We start from the raw sequence: 27353 nt of genomic DNA on the forward strand, positions 1-27353 counted from the left end.
CTTCTTGTTTTTTCCATTTTTCGAACATCCAGTTTTTTACCCAGTTGTTTTTTCAGTACCCATATTCATGTCTGTGTTTCTTTGGGGTACTTTTTGACTCCACTCTCCTGAGAGTGTTTCTTTTTCAGATTGTTTTCAATCTTCCACATGTTCCTTTTGAACAACAGGCATTCTCCTGTTTCTGTTATGCCACGAGTTGGCCTACATTCTTGTGCTCCTCAGTGGTCTTTTGTTTTCCAGTGGTACCAGGCGAGGGCTTGTCTCTCAAAACTTGTATATCTTTGATCTCCTCTAGTCTTTACAGAGGTTCCCTTTTCTATTTGTTATCTGGTCTTCATGCTTGCTGCATCTAATTTCTCCCTGGGGAGTTCATATGGGCATTCTACAGCCTCAGGGTCTTTCGACTGCCAGGCATCACATTTTTTTCAAATTATTTTTTTAGGACCTCATGATTTTTATCATCTACTCTGTCCTCAAGTCCTCCTTCCTTGCACAGGCAATTCAGGGGTTTTACACTACATGTAATTGAGCAAGGAGTGTAGTGCTCTCTCCTGTTATGACAGGAGGCCCTGTTTTTGTGACCTTGGAGGCGATTGGCCATCTGCTCTTACTGCTATTCATGGGGAGCTGAATTTTCTAGCAGCCAATTTCAGCAGGATTCTTTAATCCTTTTACTCCAGGATTTTTCTTCATCTGGCAACGGTTCTTTTTCTCCTGGATTGGGCAAGCATATTTTTATATGCATTCCCTTCACTTCTTCTCCTGTTGGGCTTTTTCATCAAGCTCACGAGAGCTGTTATTGCCATGATGCATGGTGACCCAGTCAACATGGGTTCTCCCTTCTTCGTCCACTCAAATTTTGGGAGCCCTTTCTTCTTCTCATTTTCCTGCTCAGTTCACTCCGACTCAGGACTCTTTGATTTCTTCCAATCTTCATTGGGTTTTTCTTTGGGGCTGCATCCGTTTCATATACATCTTTTTCAGCCCGTTTGTTGATTTCTGCCAGGACAACAGCCACTCGCCCTTGTTGATATCAAAAGTGGTTTTGTTTTCTTTCCTGGTGTCTTTTTCTCTGCCTTCCTAACTGGTGGTATTTTTTCTTTGTTTGATTCTAGTCTCGAGTCTATAGCACTCAGACTTCTTTTTAATGCTATTGCATTTTTTTCCTTGATCTGTTGAGGAGCAACCTCTTTCTGATTTCTTCTCTGGTTCTCAGGCTCATGACAGGGGTTTTTTCATGTGTGTAACCATACCTTATTCCTCCTTCTGTTGTCTGGACTATTTCTGTGGTTCTTTCCTGGTTGTTGATGTTACCATTTGTATCAATGGCGTCATCTCCACTTGAGTTTATTACCAGGAAAATGGTTTTTCCTTATGTTTCTCACCACTTCCAGGGGGATCGGTGAGTGTTCATGCAGCTTCATCCTTATCAGTCTTTCCTCAAGCCAAGGTGATTCTGTGTTCATGTCCATAGTACATTCTACTATTGTCATTTCGCTCAGTCAGTTCTTCTGTCTGTGTTGTTTCCTGCACCTTGTTTTTCCCTACAAGGATCCTGGCTTTATATGTTTTGTCCTATAAGCGGTTTTTTGTCCTCCTTGTTACACAGGTCGGAGCCACAGTGATTTTATTCCAACCTTTTCTTTTGATTCAACTTAAGGGGATCAATAAGTACAAGGGGGCACTCAGAGAAATTGAAAGGGGAGAGGTTTAGAACAAATGCCAGGAAGTTCTTTTTCACACAGAGGGTAGTGGATACATGGAACGCGCTACCAGAGGATGTGATAAACAGGAGCACGCTACAGGGGTTCAAAGAAGCTTTGGATATGTACTTGGAAGACAAAGGGATTGAGGGGTACAGATAAGAGTAGAGGTAGATTATAGGGATGGGATTAGAGGTAAGTTACAAAATTAATCAGGGACCACTGTTCAGGCACTAGGCCTGATGGGCCGCCGCGGGAGCGGACCGCTGAGCAAGATGGACCTCTGGTCTGACTCAGCAGGGGCAACTTCTTATGTTCTTACTCAGTTTGGATATCCTATATTCATGGGAACGATTTTCACTTGGCTGATTGCCTCCCTCTCGTTCTTCTTTACTCAGACTGGCCTGGCACGGGAATATCGTGTCCCAGTCCCTAAGTTCAAGTTCTGGCAGCTTTTGTTGTTTTCCTTATAGTTACATTACTGAGGAATTCTGTACAGCTGCCACCTGGTCCTCAGTTCATTCCTTCACTTCTCACTATTGTCTGGTTATTTCGCCAGACGGGATGGTTTGGCCATCATGTTTTCCAATTGTATTTCTTTGGCCAGTTTTCCCACCATCCTATCTCTGTTAGCTTGGAGGTCACCCATCAGTGAGAATATGCTGCCTGCTTGTCCTGGGATAAAGCACAGTTATTTACCATAACAGATGTTATCCAGGGACAGCAGGCATCTATTCTCACAACCCACCCACCTCCCCAAGTTGGCTTCTTAGCTGCCTTATCTTAACTGAGGGACCATGCGCCTACATCAGGCGGGAGAGCACTCGCGCATGTGCGGTGCGGGCATCAAGAGCTTTTTCAAGTTCTTGAAGTGTCCGTACTGGGGCTCCGTCAGTGCCGTCGCCCATCAGTGAGAATATCTGCCTGCTGTCCCTGGATAACACCTGTTATGGTAAGTAACTGTGTGTTCTGAGATCACAAATGTGAAAGTTTTAAGCTCAGATACAAAATTTCCTCAAGCAGTCAGTTCCTCGAGCCTGGGATTATATGCAGATACTAAAATTCATGGCAATGGTTTTGAGTGTAGTTCCTTGTGCAGGGACTTGTATATGCATTTGCAGGCATCAACATTCTGTCAGAGCTGCAAGATAGGGAGTGGTGAAGGAGGAGAAAGAAGTGGTGGAAAGACTAAACATGTTCTTTTCGTCAGTATTTACAAAAGAGGACACATCTAATGTACCGAAACCTGAACAAATCTTCAAAGAAAACCAAGCAGAAAAATTAACATCCATGGAAGTAAGCCTCGAAGACGTACACAGGCAGATAGAAGAATTAAAAACTGACAAATCACCAGGCCCAGACGGAATCCACCCTAGGGTACTAGGGTAAAGGAGGAAATAGTGGAACTACTATAGCAAGTCTGTAATCTATCCCTGAAAACAGGCATGATCCCGGAGGATTGGAAGATAGCCAATGTTACGCCCATCTTTAAAAAGGGATCGAGAGGTGACCCAGGGAACTACAGACCAGTAAGTCTGACCTCGGTTCTGGGGAAAATGGGCGGAAGCACTGATAAAAGATAGCATCGAGGAGCATCTAGAAAGGAATAAACTTATGATGATAAGCCAACATGGCTTCTGCAAGGGAAGATCGTGCCTGACAAACTTATTGCACTTCTTCGAAGGAATTAAAAAACAGATGGACAAAGGGGACCCCATAGACATCGTATACTTAGACTTCCAAAAAGCCTTTGACAAGGTACTCCATGAACGCCTACTTTGGAAACTGAAGAACCATGGGGTGGAATGAGACGTACACAGATGGATCAAGAATTGGTAGGCAGTTAGGAAGCAGAGGGTAGGAGTGAAGGGCCACTACTCGGACTGGAGGAGGGTCACGAGTGGTGTTCCGCAGGGGTTGGTGCTTGGACCGCTGCTATTCAATGTATTTATAAATGAACTAGAAACAGGGACAAAGTGCAAAGTAATAAAATTCGCAGATGACACCAAACTATTTAATGGGGCTAGGACTATAGAAGACTGCGAAGATTTACAAAGGGACCAGAACAAACTAGGGGAGTGGGCGGCGAGATGGCAGATGAAATTAAATGTAGAGAAATGTAAATTCTTGCACGTAGGAAACAGAAACCCGAGGTACAGCTACACGATGGGAGGGCTGTCATTGAGTGAGAGTACCCAAGAAAGGGACTTGGGGGTAATAGTGGACAAGACAATGAAGCCGTCGGCACAGTGCGCAGCAGCCGCTAAGAAAGCGAATAGAATGCTAGGTATAATCAAGAAGGGTATTACAACCAGAACGAAAGAAGTTATCCTACTGTTGTATCGGGCGATGATGCGCCCGCATCTGGAGTACTGCGTCCAATATTGGTCGCCGTACCTAAAGAAGGATATGGCGATACTTGAGAGGGTTCAGTAGAGAGCGACACGCTTGATAAAAGGTATGGAAAACCTTTCATATGCTGAAAGATTGGAGAAACTGGATCTCTTTTCCCTGGAGAAGCAGAGACTTAGAGGGGATATGATAGAGACTTACAAGATCATGAAGGGCATAGAGAAAGTGGAGAGGGACAGATTAGTCAAACTTTTGAAAACTACAAGAACGAGAGGGCATTCAGAAAAATTAAAAGGGGACAGATTCAGAACCAATGCTAGGAAGTTCTTCTTCACCCAGAGGGTGGTAGTCACCTGGAATGTGCTTCCAGAGGGTGTGATAGGACAGAGTACGGTTTTGGGTTTCAAGAAGGGATTGGATGATTTCCTGAAGGAAAAGGGGATAGAAGGGTATAAATAGAGGATTACTATACAGGTCCTGGACCTAATGGGCCACCGCATGAGCAGACTGCTGGGCATGATGGACCTCTGGTCTGACCCAGCAGAGGCATTACTTATGTTCTTAAGTGTTTTGTTTGGCACAAGTAAAGAGCAGCAAGAGGTGGTGGCTTAAATCGTGCAACCTTCTCAAAGAAGTGACTAGAAGCTCAAATGGATCATAGTCACAGTGGATGTTAGTCCTTGTCTAGGGAGCACACTGCCAGAATCAGGTGGCTCAGGGGAAATGGTCTCTTTCATTTGATCAAATCGAACTTGGGCGGTTTAGAATGTTTTGCTTTCTTTTACCAGTCTGATTCAAGGGCAAGTGGTCCTAGATAGGACATATCTACAACATATTATTGGGAAAGGCATATAGCATTAGCACCAGTTTTACGGTATGGAGTTTGTTTGTATGTCTTTCCTAAATCTGTGTATATTTCTGATTTTGATTATTAACTGCTTAGTTGTAGGCAGGGTAGAAGTTGTAACATAAATAGTTTTGGGGCTAGCCAAGGAAGTGGGCCGCCACCTGTGCTGGGCCAATTCTCATCTGTTGGCAGTGGCAATTCTCAGCAGTGTACTTTTGCAGGCATACAGGATTTTAAGGGAGATTTTCTATGCAGATTCTCCCTGAATCTGAGGGAATGGGAATTCTGGTAGTTAGCCTTCACAGTCATCAGGAATTGCTGGGGTTTTCCACCTCATGATCTGATGGTAGCTAGGATGAATGTCAAAGTTCCTTACATCAGTCCTTGAAAGAAATAGGAGTCAGCAGGAATTGGCACGTTAATTCATTCTTGGCCTCAAGAAATCAGCTTTATATATTTTCTGTGTGACCAATGCTGGGCAGAGTGGTTTCAGAAGATAGTGTCTCATCCTGGCTGAGTGATACTAATGCTTCTTTGGGCATGGCCTCATCGCAGTCAGCTGCTGTTCATGGGCAGGCTGACCTTGATCTGGGGGATGCTTAAATGACCAGCTTGCTGACCCCTTGTTTACAGGCGCTGTGCTTCCCATGGCTGGGGATCCTGGGCTGTATGCCGAATTATTGGATCACTCGGTGCCTTTAGAACCATTGGTTTATCCGAGGGTTCTGTGTTTATTTAAGTCTATGCAGGAGCTGAATTTAGTCACTCAGCCTGCTCCGTCCACTTCTTCTTTATGTCCACTTCTCTGTCTTTCTCTTTCTCTTTTTTTTTTTTTTTTTTGCAAGAGTCTGGATGATCTTATGAATTCGGTGGTGGACCGTCGCCCTAAGACCCTGTCTGATAGCAGACCCTGGTCCTCTAGAAGTTCAGGGTGCTCTAATTTTCATGGCTTTAGGCATTACTACCTATATTCTAGTGCCATGTGTCAAAGGTTTTACCAGGGCTACAGGCTCTCCAGCTCCAGGCATACCCAGCCTTCCACCTCCCATTCTGCTCCCTCTTCCAAAAAGGCACAATGACACCAGGCTGAGGAATGCCTCTATTCAGACAGGGGGCAGACTATCAGCATTCCTGCAGGCCTGGGAACACATTACATTTGACCAGTGGATTCTGGACATTATTTGATCAGACTACAAGCTGGAATTTGCCTGGCCTCTGACAGATTGGTTCATGGACTCTCCTGTGGGGCGCCTGGACAAAGTGGTTAGAGTGCAAGCCACTGTACAAAGATTATTGGATATTCAAACCATAGAGCCTGTGCCACCCAACCTCTCGAGCTCGGGCAGATACTCCATATACTTTATCATGCCAAAGAAAGGCTCCGTCAATTGGAGGCCTATTCTGGATCTTACACATGTGAACAAGGCTCTCTGGATTCCACGCTTTCATACAGAGACAGTATGGTTTGTCATAGTGGTGGCACCAGGAGAGTTCCTTGCCTCTCTGGATCTCACAGAGACTTACCTGTACATCTCAATTTTTCCAGCTCACCACAAATTTCTGCGCTTTCATATCTTGGAAAATCATTACCAATTCTTGGCTTAGCTGTTCAGCCTCACAACAGCTCCTCAAAACCTTCACCAATGTGATGGTGGTTGTGGCAGCTCACTTGAAGAAAATGGTTTTGCAGGTACACCTGTAATTGGATGGCTGGCTGATCAGGGCCCCCTTGTTTGCCAAGAATCAACACATTTTATCGTGCCAAAGAAAGGCTTCGACAATTGGAGGCCTATTCTGGATTCCACGCTTTCATTCAGAGACAGTACAGTCTGTCATAGTGGTGACACTGGGAGAGTTGCTTGCCTCTCTGGATTTCATGGAGGCTTACTTGCACATCCCGATTTTTCCAGCTCACTGCAAATTTCTGTGCTTTCATATCTTAGTGTTACAGGCAGGCTCTTCTGTCCCACCCTAGATGTTGCTATTCTTTGGTACGTCACCTGTTGTAATGACTCCGGAGCGGATGTAACAGAATGGAAGATTAGGTTCTCACCTTTGATAATCTTCTTTCTGGTAATCCAAGAAGGAATCATTACATCCTATCCTCAGTCTATTCTGTCTCTTGTATCGCCTGCATTTTTCTGCCTCGGATGTTTCTCTCTTCAGGCCTCAGTATCCTCTAGCCAGCAGACAGGAACCTGTGGAGACTTGTTTTGTATATATGGGTACATATCCCCACCAAAGGCATGTTTCTGATTTGTGCTCATTGCACACGACAGGTTCGTTCTATGTTGTTGCCTGTTTTCTATTGCCTGTTTATTTATAGCGGGAGGGGCCTTAGGCACCTGGACCAATCAGGCCCTAGGATCCTGTGGGTTGGGCAGGGAAGGGGCGGTCCCGCCTCATTTGGACGGAGGCAGGCCTGCTGGCCGGACGTGCGAGGAGCCGTCAGGTCCAACTTGAGAAAGTAAGTCTAAGGGGGGGGGTCTGGTGTGGGGGGGCTTTAGGGGGGGGGGTCCGGCAGGAGGGGTTGGGCACCCTCCTGCCGGCGATCTTAGGGGGAATCATTGAGGGGCCGGCAGGAGGGGTTGGTCACCCTCCTGCCACGATTATCGGGAGGGCCTTTGGGGGGGTCGGCAGGAGGGGTTGGGTACCCTCCTGCCGCGATCGTCGGGAGGGGGCGGGTTTTGTCAGCAGGAAGGGCTGAGCACCTTCCTGCCGGTGATCGTCGGGGGGGCAGGTTCTGTCAGCAGGAAGGATTGAGCATCTTCCTGCTGACGATCATGGGGGGGGCGTTGGGGGGTCCGGCAGGAGCCCCACTTGTGAGAATATACTGCCTGCTGGTTGGATAAAACACAGTTACTTACCTGTAACAGGCGTTATCCAGGGACAGCAGGCAGATATTCTCACAACCCTCCTACCTCCCCTAGTTGGCTTCTTAACTATTTACTGAACTGAACTGATGGTTTCGCAAGCCAACGTCAGGCAGGAAGGCACCGGTGCATGCGCAGTCTCGAGACCTTTGAAGAAGTTGAAAGTAACATACACTTTTTCAATATCCGTACATCACCTACATTTGAGAATATCTGCCTGCTGCCCCTGGATAACACCTGTTACAGGTAAGTAACTGCTATGTTACCTTCAGATGCTTAATCAATAAAGAATTTTTGTAATATCTACTGTAATATAACAGAGATATTACAAAAATTCTTTTGTAATATAACTAAGAGATGAATTCATACTTGTTTTGGTATTGGACAACAAGCATGAGCAGACTATGGAATGCATGCAGTATTAAGGGGAAAATATTAAATTGCCTTCTACTTAAATATTTTAAAAATATTTTAATTAGATTAAATATCCTGCGTACACTTTCCCTGCACAATGCAATGTTTACTGTTAACTATGTGGGCTTCTTAATATCCTATTATCTAAAAAAAAAAATATATCGGCATAGTATCCTCATCTTAAGATAATTGAGCCTATAAAAGAGATTACACCCTGAAAAGAATCCTATATACTGTAATTGACATTTTTAATTTTGAACATGTTTAATTTCCATGAGCCTCCTAGGAAGCAGCCATCTTATTAAGAGTTTTAAAAATCATGTTTAAGGAAAGAAACTTGAACAAGACCTTGGACATACTGAAAGTTTGCATATTAAACCTTGTGTTTAGTGTAATAGTGTTATATAAATATGGGGTTTATCTTTCATTGCTTTCTGAATGTTTGATTTGTACTTCAATTAAAAGGATTATCCAGGGGAGTTGCATTCATCCGATTTGACAAAAGGTCAGAAGCAGAAGAAGCAATTTCAAGTTACAACGGTCATAAGCCACCTGGTTCTTCAGAGCCCATCACAGTGAAGTTTGCAGCCAACCCCAATCAAAATAAGAATATGGCCCTTCTTTCACAGCTCTACCATTCTCCTGCCAGGCGGTTTGGAGGGCCAGTCCATCATCAGGCACAAAGATTCAGGTGGGTATGAAGAAAAGATTGTGATATTAGTTGCATTGTCTTCTCTGACTGACTTCCAGCATCCCTGCTTTTCTTTCTGTTATGATGTGGCAGTCTTACTATTAAAATGCAGGTTCACTGACAGACCTAATGTTGGTTCGGCGGCAGCCTAATTGTATGACTTTTTGAGAATAATGCATTGCAAGTTTCTGGCTTTTCCTGACATGAAGTGAATTGATTTCTTCTGCATGGACTTTTCACCAGGAAAATGGAGAAATGTCTACTACTTAGATTGAATTTATCAGGTAGGGATCATAAAATGTCAATCATGCAAGAGGAAAAAAGTAATCATATTCTCTAAGGACGAGAGAGAGAGAGAGAGTCTTCAAATGTGAGTGATGTAGCCTACAGAACCAAAATGAGGGAAAGCTCTTCTCTAGACTTTGAAGAGACTAAAATTTAAGCCTTACAGATCTACTCATTTCCTTAAATCTTGCAGAGCAGTATAGACATGTCTCTCTCTCAGGTTCTACTTAGATTAAACTGACAGGAACAAGCCTCAAATTGCGGAGTGATTTTTCTCACATTGGAATTTCTTCCAAGAGAAGAAAGAGTTTTATCTCTTTACTCCTGATGACATCACCGGCTTAAAACCGTCCTCCCTACCATTATTTAAACTATAAATTCATTGCATTATTTTATTCAGAATCCATTATTTTATTCTTTATTAATATCTTATTATAAATATCTTATTATCTAATCTACTCTAAATCTTAAACATTTCATCAAATCATTTAAAACCCTTATAGCTCAATAGTATCTCTTAACTGGTTAGGGATTCTTTAGAACAACTATTAAAAAGAACTACAATTCATCTCAACACTCAGAACCGGTAGCAAAAAGTGCTTGAGCTGTTTAAAGTACACAGGTGCTTAAAGTACTTCAAAAAAGTGCTCTAGTGCTGTAAACAATTTTCATTTGATTCAAAACTTTTCAGTTAATTTATAATCAATGATGTAATACTTTTCAACGCTTCTCAAAAGCTAAAAAGTGATTTGAATACCAAGTTACTTGCAATCCAAGGTTTATTGTATTTGTACCTTCAGATGACACAAAGATCTTTGTAGACGAGCAGAAGAAAAGACTATTGGTTCATCAAAGTCTGATCCATTGTAGTGGAGCATTTACAGGCTATTGCTTCCTAATAGTGATAGAGCAATGAGGAACAAAGTGTGTAATGGAATATTTTTGGTTAACACTCCTGAACTTGTTGTATACTTACATTCCCTTGCAAGCAGATCTAAATTCTTAGCTCTTAAATTATACTAACAAGCAAAGAACCAGGTCAATTATTATAAAAATAAAGACTGTTTACAAGCAGGTAAAATAACCAAAGGGAAAACACAAATAACTAAGAATTATGTGCAAATGCAAGGTAGCTCAGGAATAAGTAAAGGGCTATCTCCTCTCCCCAAGAGGTCCCACATGTCTGTCTCATGCTTTCTTGAATTCAGATACAGTCTTCATTTCCACCATCTCCATATTACTCCGGAGCCTATCACATCTTAACTTCATCCTATGCTCTCTCCTTCCAGAGTTTTCCTTCATTTGAAAAAGACTCATCTCTTGTACATTAACACCACGGGGACGTGTTACAGCACACAAAGTCCAAGCTGTGTCAGCATCAGGGCTCTTTTTTTTTTGCATTCCAATCCCATTGAAGATATTTGCAAAGCAGCTATTTGATCCTCAATCCACACATTTACATCTCACTACTGCCTAGAATCCTATTCCAGACGAGATGGTTGTTTCGGCCAAGCAGTTTTACAGAATTTATTTTCTTCCTAATGGCCAACTCTCTCACCATCCCATTCAATAAACTAGGGTGTCCCACATGTGAGAATATGCTGCCTGCTTGTTCAAGGATAGAGCACAGTTACTTTCTGTAACAGGTTTTATCCAGGGACAGCAGGCAGATATTCTCACATCCTTCCCACCTCCCCTGGTTGGCTTCTTAGCTTCCTTACGAAACTGAGGAACCACAAGCCAACATCTGGCAGGAAGGCACATTTGCGGTCCGGGCAGTCTCAAAGCTGCTTAACAAGTTTAAAGTGACAGAATGGATGGATGAAAAGCAAAGTTACTTACCATAACATGTGGATGATGTCAGACTATCTGCCTGCTGTCTCTGGATAACACCATACACAGTGCACTTTCTCTAATAAGGGCCGCTATACATCCTCTTGTGCATTTCTCCTGAGTGGAATTTGATTCCTTTGCTTAAGACACCAGGATTGTTGACCTTTGACCCCTTTTAAGAGAGTTTCTTGGAAGAATCTCACCCTTTATGTAGTTATTTCTGATTTCTATTTCTTCTAAGAGTTTTGGGCTACAAGGTTTAACATGTAGAGATCCCTTTCTCCACTTTAGATCACTTTTTCCACTTTGCCGAAGTAGGAACATCAGTTAAATAATTCTGTCCATTCTTCCAAAAGTAGTGTCCTCATTTCATATAGATTAAATCTCTGGTTTTGCTTCATGTCAATTGGGTATTTTAGAAATACATTGAAGTGACCAACCAATTTTGAAGGTTGGGCAGATTTTTTTTTTCCCGTAATCTCATCAGACCTGTCCAGAAAACCTCTACGGTTATTGACCCATTCTAATATTGCTCTTTTCACTTCTTTACCAACAAAGTCCCTTCTGGTTTTGCCTTAATAGTTTAACTTTTCAAAGGTTTTTAGTTAGTTGTTTGTTTGGCTTTCTTTTTTTTGGGGGGGGGAGGGGTTACCAGCAATATGTTAAAATGAATATTAGGATAACAAAACAAGCAAGGTTTTATTGTTTGTTTATTTTTTACCTCTTCTGCTGTTCAGGCTGAGTTTGCTGCCAAATGAGTTTGAAGAATTGTATCAATTCATTGACTCAGTATATGTTCCTATTGTTTATTGAAAGCTTCTATACTGCTGCTAATGATTGGGGGAGTCAATTCAAAGCGGTTTATATGAGCTTCTGTAATGGTGTTACAATACATGAGCTTTTGTAAAGGTGTTACAATACAGAGTTTGCATTTCCTGGGATGGTTTCAAAACAGATCTTATTAAACCAATACATTATTAACTCTTAATATTTGTGCTTTTGTAAAGGTGTTACAGTCAGGGCTGTGGAGTCGGTAGATAAATCCTTCGACTCTGACTCCTCAGTTTCTGATACCCATGTCTCTGATTCCAGGTACCCAAAATTGTCTCTGACTCCACAGCCCTAGTTACAATACAGAGTTAGCATTTTCTGAGTTGGTTCTCAATACAGCCCTCCATAATGAGCTTAATATAGCCCAAACCATAATCAATCCACTTTCTTATTTCTGCCTATAATATATAATCAATCTACCTGCTTATACATACCTATATAAAATATATACCGTATTTATTCATATTATACCTTCTTATACACACACATAAATATATACATTTATACATCCATATTTATATTTCAACAGTTCTAGTTTTGTTTGTGACTGACACATCATTAAGAGGCCAAAACACAGCCAAGTCAGGTCCTCTCTTTTGCTGGCACAGGTGGGCATTAATCATATAGGGCACAGCTGGGGAATCAGATGTCGGGAGAGGTTTCTATGATAATGATTGTAGATCATGACATGGTGACAATTCATCACCATTCCCACCCCCACAGATGAGAAACCATCCTATGTCTTTCTTTAGTGTCTATCTTAACTTCAGTCCTTCTACACCAGCATTCTTTAATGCAAGGCTTGAGGGTCAGTGACTGTGCCCATTCATACTCTGATTCTTCCCTCTCCTTAAATGACATGGAGATGGTTTCCTACAGTTATCCGCAGGGACAGAAACGGTGATAAATTCTGTCACCATGTAATTATTTAGATGATTGTTCTGAAATTGAAGCCCCAGGTGTTAAAATGCACCTACTTCCAAGTGAGGAATGAGTCTAAAATAAAAAGTCCTTAGAGTTCAGTTTTGCTACATTTAACTTTTCATTGCGAGAATTTTATTTATAACATTTCTGTTCCGCACTATCAGTCAGTTTCCAGGCGGATTACAGATATAAAGTACATAGAATTTTTTTTAAAAAAAGGTTCAGTTGTATTGCAGATATTTATTCATAATTCAGGAAACACAATACCTACCCTCAGCACGCAGGTTCTAATTTCACATATTATTTCTCAGCTACTCCTCAACAGCATTGTACAGTTGTACTTAAAGTCATCATAAGGGATATGCATCTTGAGTGTTTTTAGTGTAAATTTTAATGATTTGAGATCGGCTATCATTTGAATTTGTTCTGGAAGCATGTTCCACCATTGAGACCCTCTAATATAAAAAATCAGAATCCTCAAGATAAATTTTGCGAACAGGAGGTTAGAATTTTGGCTTTTCTGATTCTTCTCTTAGTTTTCCTATTTATATGCTTTATAGTTATTTAAGATTTCTTTTGGTGCATCCATGTTCTCAAATTTTAAATTGGAATATAAACATCACCTAGATGCATTTCACACCCAGGGTCATTGGTCCTTTCAGAAAACAGAGAGGGTTGTCATGAACATTGTCAAAATCCCGAAAGCTTTATTTGTTTTTATCTTTCTCAGATAAATTTCTTTAAAATAGATGACATGCCCCAAGTATAGATTTGATGGCAGCATGGCTGTTAGTCATGATACTCTTGAAAACATTGTCCTGTTTTGTCCTCTTGGTGTAAATAATGATTTATCTGACATAAATGGCACTGATAGATTATCAAATAATCTAAAATGTCAGATAATATGGATAATATGTGATCCCCCAAAAACAAACAAACAAACACCCAGCAGCAGCCCCTTCTTCAGGCCTACCTTATCTAGTGGTGTAATCAGCACAGGATAACTTATCTAGTTATCTAATGGTGTAGTCAGGACAGGAATGATCCCGGTAGCTCCTGTTCATATCAGTTTCACTTTCAAATGGCTACTACAACCCCTAGCAGCAGTTTCACAGCTGCCATTTTGAAAGTAGAGCCTACATTGGCAGGAGAGACCAGAGCTTGCTACTTCCCCAATTAGGTAGGCTGCTGCTGATCAAGGAGAAGGGAGGGAGGGAGGAATGCAATGAGTGTGACGGCAGTGGGGGAGGAAAAGAAGGTTCTAATCCTGTTTAGGAACAAGGGAGGGAGGGGGTGGATCATGGATTATATGATTGTTGGATCATCTGGAAAGCTGAATAACCAAAGGTTAGATATCAGGACTCTATTGTAAACCTTGCTACCATCACTACTGTCTGTGTAAATACCCACACAAGCAAGAATAATTTAGAAGGCATACCTTGCGGCAATATAGAAGCGAAGATGTCTGCCTATGCTGATGATGTGTTGATCTATACTAACCCACAATCCCTTCCGGCGTTATTAGAGACCATATCAGAATATTCAAAATTTTCCGAATACAAATGAAAACACCTCCAAAACAGAACTTTTGCCACTCAACACATTTGTTATGAAAAATTCAATGGAAGAGTACAATTTTCAATGTCCAATAACAAATTAAAATACTTAGGTATACATTTTGGAACTACAATAGAGGATACGATATTGTTTACTACTACAGATATTATAGACAACATCGCTCTATTAATCAAGAGATGGTCACCATTAAATCTCACTTGGTGGGGGAGACTGGGGTTGATCAAAATGGTAATTAGCCCTAAAATTCTTTATCCTCTTAGCAGTGACGTACCTAGCATATGTGACACCCGGGGCTCATCATTTTTTGGCAAACCCCTCCCTCCATCTGTTCGAAAAACATAATTTTTAGTAATAAGCCACACGTCACACATGAGTACCTAGGAAAAGGCAGCATCTTACATATTGCAGTGAGCAGTACATCAATACACCCATTGTAAAACTAAACAAGCCAGACCACTACAGATCAATCCTACACCGTCAATCCTAACAGAAAACCATGTCTTTCGAACACACAGAACACAGAAAACACCTTCGCCTAGTATGGAATATATCATCACAAACTAACCCCTCCTCCTTTTACAAAACTGTAGTGTGGATTTTAGCCACGGTGGTAACAGCTCTGAAGCTCATAGAATTCTGAGCATCAGAGCTGCTATCACCACGGCTGGCGCTAAAAAACGCTCCACAGTTTTGTAAAACATAGAAACATAGAAGATGACGGAAGAAAAGGGCTACAGCCCATCAAGTCTGCCCACTCTGCTTACCCACCCCCTGTCTTTGCCCTGATGACCCAATTTTCTTATCTTGACCCTTGTAGGGATCCCACATGGGTATCCCATTTATTCTTAAAGTCTGGCACGCTGTCTGCCTCGATCACCTGCACTGGAAGCTTGTTCCAATGATCAACCACTCTCTCTGTGAAGAAATACTTTCTGGTGTCGCCATGAAATTTTCCGCCCCAGAGTTTGAACGGGTGCCCTCTTGTGGCCGAGGGTCCCTTGAGAAAGAAAATATCATCTTCCACTTCGACACATCCCGTGAGGTACTTAAATGTTTCGATCATGTCTCCCCTCTCCCTACGTTCCTCGAGAGTGTAGAGCTGCAATTTGTTCAGTCTCTCTTCATACGAGAGACCCTTGAGCCCCGAGATCATCCTGGTGGCCGTCCGCTGAACCAATTCAATTCTGCGCACATCTTTACTGTAATGTGGCCTCCAGAATTGCACACAGTACTCCAGATGAGGTCTCACCATGGCCCTGTACAATGGCATTATGACTTCAGGCTTTTGGCTGATGAAACTTCTATTGATACAACCCAATATCTGCCTTGCCTTAGATGAAGCCTTCTCCACTTGATTGGCAGTTTTCATGTCTGCACTGATGATTACTCCTAAATCTCATTCTACTGAAGTCCTAGTTAAAGTTTCTCCGTTCAAGAAGTACGTCCTGCATGGATTTCCGCTTCCGAGGTGCATGACCTTACATTTCTTAGCATTGAAGCCTAGCTGCCAGGTTGAGGACCAACTTTCCAATGTAAGCAGGTCCTGCGCCATATAATTCTGTAAACTGCATTCACTTACTATATTACATAGTTTGGCGTCATCGGCGAATAGTGTTATTTTACCTTGAAGCCCTTGAGTCAGATCCCCTATGAATATGTTGAAAAGGAGTGGACCCAGGACCGAGCCCTGCGGCACTCCACTGGTCACCTCCGATGTTTTAGAGAGGGTACCATTAACCACCACCCTCTGAAGTCTGCCACTCAGCCAATCATTGACCCATGCAGTTAGTGTCTCTCCTAACCCCATCGATTCCATCTTGCTTAGCAGCCTGCGGTGTGGGACACTGTCAAAAGCTTTACTGAAGTCCAGGTACACGACGTCCAAAGACTCTCCCAAGTCCAACTTTCTTGTTACCCAGTCAAAGAAGCTGATGAGATTGGATTGGCAGGACCTACCCTTGGTGAATCGATGCTGACTGGGATCCCGAAGATTCCCTTCATTCAAGATCGTGTCTAATTTGCTTTTAATTAGTATTTCCATGAGTTTGCACACTATTGATGTGAGACTCACCGGTCTATAATTCGCAGCCTCTGCCCTGCAACCCTTTTTATGCAGAGGATCGACATTAGCTAATTTCCAGTCCAGGTGAACTTTCCCCTTACTTAGGGAGAGATTGAATAGCTCAGCCAATGGTTTCGCCAGGACATCGCTCAATTCTCTGAGCACTCTTTGGTGCAAATTGTCTAGTCCCATGGCTTTGTTCACCTTGAGTCTTGCCAGTTCACTGTAAATTTCACCTGGTGTGAACTCAAAATTCTGAAACGGGTCTTCTGTGCTTTGTGTTGCCTTCAACTGCGGACCGTGTCCCGGTGCCTCACAGGTGAAGACTGAGAAGAAGTATTCATTCAGTAGTTCGGCTTTATCGGAATCTGCTTCCACTTAACTTCCATCCGGTCTTCTAAGGCAGTGATTCCCAACCCTGTCCTGGAGGTCCACCAGGCCAATCGAGTTTTCAGGCTAGCCCTAATGAATACGCATGAGAGCGATTTGCATATAATGGATGTGACAGGCATGCAAATTGGCTCCATGCATATTCATTAGGGCTAGCTTGAAAACCTGATTGGCCTGGTGGTCCTCCAGGCCAGGGTTGGGAACCACTGTTCTAAGGCATACTATCCCGCCTGTGTTCCTTTTTCTGTCACTAATATACCTGAAGAAGGATTTGTCCCCCTTTTTAATGTTTTTTGCCAGAATTTCTTCCACTCGAAGTTTTGCCTCCCTAACTGCCATTTTAACCGCTGTAGACCTGGTCCTATATTCTACCTTTGCCTCTCTTTTCTCCGTGCGCTTGTAGGAGAGAAACGCTTTTTTCTTCTCCTTAATGAGGTGTGAGGTCTCCGCGGTGAACCATTGGGGTTTATTGTTTCTTTGTTGTTTATTTACTGATTTTATGAAGCGGCTAGTTGCTTCATATATGGTTGATTTCAGTGTTAACCACTTAGCTTCTACATCATCGGTCTCCGCTTGGTCCTGCAGCGTCCGATGGATGAAATCTCCCATGCGTGCGAAGTCTGTGCCCCAGAAATTGAGTACCTTTGTTTTCGTGTTTGATCTAGGGAAGCCTTTCCTAAGGTTGAACCATACTATGTTGTGGTCGCTGGAGGCTAGCGTATCTCCTACTGAGACCTCTGAGACGCTTTCCCCGTTGGTGAGTACAAGGTCGAGGATCGCCTGGGCCCTAGTGGGCTCCGTTACCATTTGTTTGAAATGTGCTCCCTTTATGGAGGTTAAGAGCCTCCTGCTACTGCTGGTTGTTGCTAAAAATGAGTTCCAGTCTGCATCAGGCATATTGAAGTCCCCTAGCAGTACAGCTTCTCCTCGTAGAGTGATATTCTCTTTGTCTTCAATTAATTCTGCGTCCATGTCTTCCAGTTGTCTTGGGGGTCTGTATACCACACCTAGATACAGGCATTTTTCTCTGCCTCTTGCCAGGTTTACCCAGAGGGACTCCCCGGTGTACTTGACATCTGTGATCCTGGTGGTTTGGATGTCCTCTTTAATGTATAGAGTTACCCCCCCCCCTCCTAACCTGCCCTCTCTGTCCTGACGAAGTAGATTGTAGCCTGGTATAGCCATATCACACCCATGTGAGTCCATGAACCAAGTTTCAGATATTGCCACCACATCTAGGTCGGCATTCCTTATTTCAGCCTCCAATTCTAGAATTTTGTTACCTAAACTGTGTGCATTGACATACATGGCCCTCCATATCTTGTGTTTGCTAAGTCCCTGTGAGGCGTATCCTACCCGAGTCGGTATGACTCCTAAAGAACTGTTTGCAATGTGGGTACTTACCTTGGACATGGAAGCAGAGTTTCGACTCACCTCATCAGGATAATTCCTTTCTGCAGTAATATGTGAATGGGTACCCTCCCCCGACTTACCTAGTTTAAAGCCCTGTGAAGCAGGTGGGCTAGTCGGTGTCCGAAGACGTTCCTACCCCTACTGGTCAGATGGAGCGCTTCCCCATGGTTTAGGAATCCGAAGTTCATATCCTGGCACCATCCCTGTAGCCACTCGTTCGTCCTCAGGATACATTCATCTCTGGCTCTTCCCTTGCCTCTAACTGGGAGGATCGATGAGAAAACCACCTGCGCTCCTGTCCGCTTCAGCCTCTCACCCAGTGCTCCAAAGTCTCTGGTGATGGTCTCAGGTGTGTTCCTGGCAGTGTCGTTGGTTCCTATGTGGACAAGAAGCATAGGAAAGTGGTCTCGGGGCGTGAGTAGTCTATCCAGACTGGCGGTGACATCTCGTATCCTGGCTCCAGGCAGACAACAGACCTCCCTAGATTGCATATCCGGTCTGCAAATTGGTCCCTCGGGGGATAAAATAGAAATACTTAGACAAAGATTAAATTGAACCAGCAAAAAGCTGGACTCTGCATAAAATGCAACACCAGAGAAAGAGTGACATATGTATCCTAAAGCAATAAATAAATAGAAAATTTTTGTTCTACCTTTGCCTTCTCTGGTTTCTGCTTTCCTCATCTTCTTGTTACTGTCTTCCTTCCATCCGCTGTTTGCCATCTCTCTGTCCCTCCCTGTATGGCATCTTCTCTCCTATGCCCCTTCCAGAAATTGTATGCACCCCCCTTCCATCTCTCCTCTAGACCCCCCCCCCCCTCTTTGGTTTGGCATCCATCATCTTCCCTCTGTTCCCTCATGGTCTGGCATCTTTCTCCTTTTATCTCTCTTTCCCTCCCCCGTGTGGTTTTTAGCATCTCTCTCTTCTCATTTCCTCCGCTCAGATCTGATATCTCTGTCTCCTTCCCCGTTCTCTGGCATCTCTCTCTCCTCTCTCTCTTCCCTTTCCTTCTCTGGTCTTCCTTCTTTATTTTCTGCCTCCATCTAAATTAAATTATTTCTTACTATGCAGTCCTCAGTTTCCCTCTTTTCACTATGTCTACCCACAGCATGCCACCCCTTTCCTCTCCCTGACGTCAATTCTGCTGTCGGAGAGGAAGTTCCGCCCACCCAGGCAGCGATTGGCTGGCCTGAACTTCCTCTCCGACAGCAGAATTGACGTCGGGGAGAGAAAGGCTGATCGGCCCGGTAGATCGCCAAGGCAAAGTGAGTCTATCACATAGCTCGGGATGGGCTCCGCTATCGACTCACTTTGACTTGGCGATCGACCATTTTCCGGACCTGGTCGGCTGTGCACCCACCCTAAGGCTGCACCCGGGGCGGGTCACCCCCCCCCCCCCCCCTTTGGTACACCACTGCCTCTTAGCATGTTACCAATTCTTTTCCCGAAAGCACTCTACAACAAAATTGACTAATTACTGACTAAGTTTCTATGGAACAATAAAGTACCCAGAATAGTCTTACATAAATTGAAACAGTCTCGGCAGAATGGAGATGTGAGTTTTCCTGATTTTCTAGACTATCATCATGCTTTCCTCCTCAGACAATGCTCGAGGTGTATCTGCCACACTGATTGTACTGAACGTCAAACATCGTGGTTACGGATAGATCAGGAATTATATTGGTGGATGAACTTAACATATCTACCATTTATAATAGCCACTGGGACCCTAAAAGATAAAGATCATATACTAGATTCCTGTAAATTAGCAGTACTGGATCTTGAAGACCTTTTAAAATTCAAATGGAATAGATCTATGCATTTACCTTTATGGTACAATCCTGAAATTAAAATACATCATATTGTAAACTGGAAAACTTGGAAATCCTCTGGGATATGGACCATACAACAAATATCTGATGGGAAGAATTGAATACCCTATGACATATTGTGTTCCCTGTATAAATTACCGCCTTCAGAATTTTTTCAATGGGTACAACTTAAACATGCAGTGCATGACCTTATACATTCTCAGAATATAAAATGGCACATGCCTGATCTTCTGACCCTTTGTAACAAATTTGCTTATCATAAGAAAGAGGCTTCCAATTGATATAAGACTTCCATTTGGTATAAGACACTACGATCTTATAAAATACATAGTCCAATCAAGGTGATGAATACTTGGCATGAAGATTTGGATATGACTATAGATCCCGACTCCTGGGAGCGTATATGGACTTTATAAACTTACTAGCTCAGCTACATTATACCAATCTTTCTATTTCTTAATGCATCGTGCGTATTGGACACCCTTAAAACTATCAAAATTGCAGAATACAAATACAGAAGGTTGGTCATGTAAACTAGTCACAGGGTCATTGAAACACATGATTTTTGAGTGCCCTCTTTTGAAGGATTTTTGGACCCAGATTTGGTCTCATGTACTCTCCTTGACAGGAGATTCTATTCTTACCTCATATCCACTATACATTCATTGCAGGCACTATTATCGCTGGAGATGTTACACTTAATACAATTACTCTTACTGATTGCAGTATGAATAATTTTGGCCAATTGGAAAGACTTTACTAATTTTTCTTATAATGAATAGTGGAATACAGTCTGTTTATATGCTAGACATGAAAGGGTCGCTGCTGAACGTAACAATTCACTCCAGAAGTTTGCAAAAATGTGGGCACCGTTGACATGTACTACGACGTCTAATATGTCCTTCGCCTGTCCCGATGAGCCAGATCCATCCATAAATAATCAACTTTATCCCAGGACAAGCAGGCAGCATATTCTTGACTGATGGGTGACGGCACTGACGGAGCCCCGGTACGGACACTTTTAGAGTGATTGCACTCTAAGAACTTGGAAAGTTCTAGAGACCGCACCGCGCATGCGCGAGTGCCTTCCCGCCCGACCCCGACGCGCGGTCCCTCAGTTTCTTAGTTTCCGCGGAGCTAAGAAGTCGCATTTTCAACGGCTGTTGAAATATTTTTTTCATTCGCCTTCCCGCTCGCGTAAACTTTTTCGGGTTCTTTTTGCCCTTTCTTTTTTCTTTCTTTAAAAAAAAAAAAAAAAAATTTCTTTTGTTTTTGTCGAGTTTTCTTGATTTGACCCGGCGGGGCCTACTGCCATCATCGAGGCCTCGGCCTTCGATTTGGCAGAAGCCGTTTTTACGTTCATGCCCCCCCAGCCTGGGTTCAAGAAGTGCCAGCGGTGTGCACGGCCTATTTCCCTGACAGACCCGCACAACTGGTGCCTTCAGTGTCTGGGTCCGGAACATCAGGCCTCTACCTGCACCCGCTGTGCCACTTTGAAAAAGCGGACTCTCAAAAATCGAGAGATACAGCAAAGACTGCTTTTCGGCACCGACATGTCCGACCCCGCGTCTTCGGCGCCGGTCTCGGTACCTGTTTCGTCGGCACCCACCTCATCGACGCCACGCAATACCGCGTCGGCGTCGCAGCATGCAGGTAAGCCGGCTAAGAAGCCTTCCCCGCTGGAACGTCCTCCGGTCTCCATTGCAGAGAGTCCAATCCTGCCGACCGTGAGGCGCCAGCGGAAGCGCTCCGCCCCTATTGAGGTGAGTCCCTCGACATCGGGCTCCTCATCTCCGGGGCGTCGAGCGGCACCGCAGGTACCGCAGAAGAAAAAAGCGGTACCGGTGCCCTCCCTTGATGATCGCATTGCGGCCATCTTGCAGGTACAGCTGAAGGAACAGCTCAAACAACTCCTTCCAGCTCTCCTGACACCGAGCCCTCCGGTATCGGTCCCCACTGAGCAACCGGTACCGATCGTGGAACAGTCCGTATTATCACCATCCACTCCTTCGGTACCGGTCCACTTGGCCTCATCGGCATTGATGCCTGTCCTCGCACCGGAGCCCAGGTCTCATCACCAATCGGTACAGACATCGGCTCCGGTGCGACCGATAACATCGCCCGGTACCGCGTCGGTGAGGTCGGGTAAGTCGGTACAGAAGTCCCGACACCGAGATCCATCCACCCCTGAGTCTCGGGACCATGGTCCCCATGTTCGAGACCCTGATCTGTGGGGCGACTCTGAAGAACCTCTTCAGTAGGAAGGGGAGTGTTCATCAGAGGAAGACGAGCCTGTTCTGCAGGATATTTCCTCCAAACCTGATTCCACCTCTTTCTCTTCTTTTTTAAGAGATATGTGTGAATCTCTTTCCATTCCTTTGGAGGCTGAGTCTAAAAAGTCCAAAGCTTTTTTGGACGCTCTTGATTTTGACCAGCCTCCAAAGGAATTCTTGAAACTCCCTTTACATGACATCCTGAGGGAGACATTTTACAAGAATCTGGAGACTCCTCTTACTATCCCGGGAGCTCCCCGCAAATTGGATTCCCTTTATAAAGTAATCCCTATTCCTGGTTTTGATAAACCACAGCTCTCTCATGAGTCTCTTCTTGTGGAATCCACCCTCAAGAAGTCCTTAGGAGCTAGTGTCTATGCCTCTGTCCCTCCTGGCAGAGAGGGTAAAGCCATGGATAAATTCGGTAAGCGACTTTACCAGAATGCGATGCTTGCTAATCGTTCTGGTAACTATGCTTTTCATTTTTCGTTTTATTTAAAGCATCTCCTTACCACCATGGCTTCCTTTGAGCAGTACCTTCCTGTGGGGAATCGTGAGGCTTTCCATCAGTGCTCTTCAGCTCTTTTCCAGCTCAGGAAATTCATGGTAAGGTCTATATATGACACTTTTGAGCTTACCTCTAGAGCAACAGCCATATCTGTAGCCATGCGCCGTTTGGCTTGGCTCAGAGTCTCTGAGCTTGATGTTAATCATCAAGACCGGTTGGCTAATGCCCCATGTTTAGGGGATGAGCTGTTTGGAGATTCTATGGACTCAACGACCCAGAAGCTCTCGGCTCATGAAACCCGCTGGGATACCCTTCTTAAGACCAAGAAGAAACCTCCACCTTCACGGCCATTCAGACAGCAAACGGCCTATCAGCGGCGTTTTGTGGCTCGCCCCTTGCAGCCTTCCACTCAGCAACCTAGGAGGCAGCGTCAACAGCAGCGGCAAGCACCTAGACCTCAGCAGCAACAACCAGCTAAGCAGCCTCCTCCACAAAAATCGACTCAGCCCTTTTGACTTGATCCTCGAGGGCATAGCCAGCGTTCAACCTTCTCCTCTCCTCCCTCAACCGATAGGAGGACGTCTGTCTTTCTTTCTCAGCCGGTGGGAAGTTATCACTTCGGACCAGTGGGTCCTCAACATCATCCGCCACGGCTACTCTCTCAACTTTCACACCCTCCCGGGCCAAAGTCTACCAAAAGAGTCTGCTTTGCACACTCCTCAATCTGCCCTCCTTTGTCAGGAGGTTCAGTCCCTCCTGCTTCTGAACGCCATAGAGGAAGTTCCTCTGGACCAAAGAGGGCACGGGTTCTACTCCCGGTATTTTCTAGTCCCCAAGAAAACAGGAGACCTCAGACCAATTCTAGATCTGCGAGATCTCAACAAATGTTTGGTCAAAGAAAAATTCAAAATGCTATCTCTAGCTACGCTTTATCCTCTCCTCGATCACAACGACTGGCTATGCTCTCTCGATCTCAAAGAGGCCTACACTCACATTCCAATTCATCCGGCCTCCAGACAGTACCTGCGCTTCATGATCAATCACTGTCATTACCAATACAGAGTGCTCCCCTTCGGTCTTGCCTCCTCTCCAAGAGTGTTCACCAAATGTCTGGTAGTGGTGGCAGCTTTTCTGCGCTCCCACCACCTTCAGGTTTTTCCCTACCTGGACGACTGGTTAATCAAGGCCATTTCATCTCAGACTGTTCTTCTGGCCACCAACCAGACCATCTTTTTTCTCCAACTCCTGGGGTTCGAAATCAATATACCCAAGTCTCACCTTCTTCCTACGCGGAGACTTCAATTCATTGGAGCGATACTGGACACGGTCCAGATGAGAGCCTTCTTGCCGGACAACCGTCTTCACAACCTCCAATCGCTCTGTCAGCAGGTGCTGTCCCAGCACTCCATTTCTGCAAAGCAGATGATGATTCTCTTGGGTCACATGGCCTCCACAGTTCATGTCACACCACTGGCACGGCTTCACCTGCGCACTCCTCAATGGACCCTGGCTCTCCAGTGGTCTCAAGCGACAGACTCTTGCTCACGACACATATCTGTGACATCGTCTCTTCGTCAGTCTCTGCAATGGTGGTTGATATCCTCAAATCTCTCCAGGGGCCTTCTGTTCCATCTGCCTCCTCATCATCTGGTCATCACCACCGACGCCTCCCCTTATGCATGGGGAGCCCATCTGAACGAGTTCCAAACTCAGGGCCTTTGGACTCCTCAGGAAAAGAAGCATCACATCAATTTCCTGGAACTCAGGGCAATGTTCTATGCCCTCAAAGCCTTCCAACACCTTCTATTTCCTCAAGTCCTTCTCATTTGCACAGACAACCAGGTGGCCATGTACTACATCAACAAGCAAGGGGGAACGGGCTCTCGCCTCTTATGCCAGGAAGCCCAGAGAATCTGGTCTTGGGCATCCTCGCGCCGCTTATTCCTGAAAGCGATTTATATTCAAGGAGAACAGAACTTCTTAGCGGACAAGCTCAGCAGAGTTCTCCAACCCCACGAATGGACTCTCGACCCATCGACTCTACAGTCCATCTTTGCACAATGGGGCACTCCTCAGGTGGACCTTTTTGCAGCTCCTCACAATCATCAGTTGCCCCAATTCTGCTCCAGACTTTACTCTCCTCACCGTCTGGCAGCGGATGCATTTCTTCTGGATTGGTCCAATCTGTTCCTTTATGCTTTCCCTCCTCTGCCTCTCATGCTTCGGACCTTGTTCAAACTAAAGAGGGAACGGGCCACCATGATCCTGATTGCTCCACGGTGGCCCAGACAACATTGGTTCTCCCTTCTAGTTCAACTCAGTTCCAGGGATCCATTTCTACTTCCACTGTTTCCATCTCTGCTTACACAGGATCAGGAAACCCTCCTCCATCCCAACCTGCAGTCTCTACACCTGACAGCTTGGTATCTCTCGGGCTGACTTCAACTGATCTTTTGCTATCTCAGCCTGTTCGCTCCATCCTGGACGCCTCCAGGAAACCAGCCACTCTTCAATGTTATCATCAAAAGTGGACGAGGTTTTCTTCTTGGTGTCTCCTACATCATCATGACCCCAAGTCTCTTGCAGTGGAACCCCTATTGGATTATCTGCTTTCTCTGTCTACTTCTGGTCTCAAGTCTACTTCCATCAGAGTTCATCTCAGTGCCATTACGGCCTTTCATGAGCCGGTCCAAGGGAAACTCCTTTCAGCTCATCCCCTGGTCTCCAGATTCATGCGAGGTCTTTTCAATCTGAAACCACCTCTCAAAGCACCTCCGGTGATCTGGGATCTAAACGTGGTTCTCTCCGCCTTGATGAAGCCTCCATTCGAACCCTTGGCTACTACCTCTTTCAAGTTTCTCACTTGGAAGGTACTTTTTCTTATTGCTCTCACCTCTGCCAGGAGGGTCAGTGAGCTCCATGCACTAGTTTCTGATCCACCTTTCACTGTCTTTCATCACGACAAGGTGGTTCTACGTACACATCCAAAGTTTCTCCCTAAGGTTGTTTCTGAGTTCCATCTCAACCAATCTATTGTACTACCTGTTTTTTTCCCTAAACCTCACTCCCATTCCGGGGAACAGGCTCTTCATACTTTGGACTGTAAGCGGGCTTTAGCTTACTATTTAGACCGTACTAAGCCCCACAGATCATCTCCCCAACTTTTTCTGTCCTTTGACCCGAATAAATTGGGACGTCCTGTTTCTAAGCGCACACTATCTAATTGGCTTGCTGCGTGCATTTCATTCTGCTATGTTCAGTCCGGACTGACACTGGAAGGTTCTGTCACGGCACATAGAATTAGAGCTATGGCAGCATCTGTAGCTTTCCTCCGTTCCACGCCCATTGAGGAAATCTGCAAAGCTGCTACGTGGTCCTCAGTCCATACTTTTACATCTCATTATTGTCTGGATGCTTTCTCCAGACGGGATGGACATTTCGGCCAATCTGTTTTACAAAATTTGTTTTCCTAATGGCCAACCTTCCCTCCATCCCTCTTTTTGTTAGCTTGGAGGTCACCCATCAGTCAAGAATATGCTGCCTGCTTGTCCTGGGATAAAGCACAGTTACTTACCGTAACAGGTGTTATCCAGGGACAGCAGGCAGATATTCTTGCGTCCCACCCACCTCCCCGGGTTGGCTTCTTAGCTGGCTTATCTTAACTGAGGGACCGCGCGTCGGGGTCGGGCGGGAAGGCACTCGCGCATGCGCGGTGCGGTCTCTAGAACTTTCCAAGTTCTTAGAGTGCAATCACTCTAAAAGTGTCCGTACCGGGGCTCCGTCGGTGCCGTCACCCATCAGTCAAGAATATCTGCCTGCTGTCCCTGGATAACACCTGTTACGGTAAGTAACTGTGCTTAATCTATTAACATAATCTTCTACTAAATATCAAGGTACAGACTACACTATAGTCTTGAGTGATAATTATATATGATATTTACTTTACATACTCTTAAAATTGTGAATCTACTTATGTCATTGCACACAGCTGTCCAGTTCGTTTGTTTAGTTATACTGTATTTTTCATTATTGTTCTTATTGCTATGTCATTGACCATATAATTTCAAAATGCTAATAAAGATGATTGAACTGAAAAAAAAAGAATAATTTAGAAAAACAATGAAGATGCTTATCAAGATTCACATTTTTGTTGCTTTTCAACTAAGGCTGGAAAATCCAAATGAGCTTGTTAAATCCAGCCATAAAGAGGCATGATAACATTTCTGAGTGGGTGGAATTTGAGGTGGGAGGTAATAGACTGTTTCTGGGACCTATGCTGTAAAAAATGACTGATCCACTAAAAGTAAGAGCGCTTTAAATTCATTCATATGAATGGTCTGTTCCAACTCTATTTTGTACAGGGGAATATGGAGCTGTTTACGTGCATCTTCATCATTCTCACTTTTCTAATCATAAATCAAGGTATCACCATTATGATTCTTGTCAAGCATGTTTTGTCATTTATACCTTTCCTTGTGTATAATTAGAAGACCTAATGCTGAATTTCTTGAGTATACTAATTCTTATTAAAGAAAATAACTACA

General features: G+C 44.2%; 1 protein-coding gene across 2 annotated transcripts in view; it reads left to right on the forward strand.

The window, feature by feature from the left end:
• Positions 1–27353, forward strand: part of ELAVL1 (ELAV like RNA binding protein 1) — a 123667-nt gene that overhangs the window by 94826 nt on the left and 1488 nt on the right. For both annotated transcript variants that reach the window (XM_033954839.1, XM_033954840.1), the window contains exon 5: positions 8655–8880. In XM_033954839.1, coding sequence (XP_033810730.1) covers positions 8655–8880 — 226 coding nt within the window. The remainder of the gene's footprint in view (positions 1–8654; positions 8881–27353) is intronic.

This window comes from Geotrypetes seraphini, chromosome 8 (genome assembly GCF_902459505.1).
Source record: "Geotrypetes seraphini chromosome 8, aGeoSer1.1, whole genome shotgun sequence".
Taxonomy (NCBI): domain Eukaryota; kingdom Metazoa; phylum Chordata; class Amphibia; order Gymnophiona; family Dermophiidae; genus Geotrypetes; species Geotrypetes seraphini.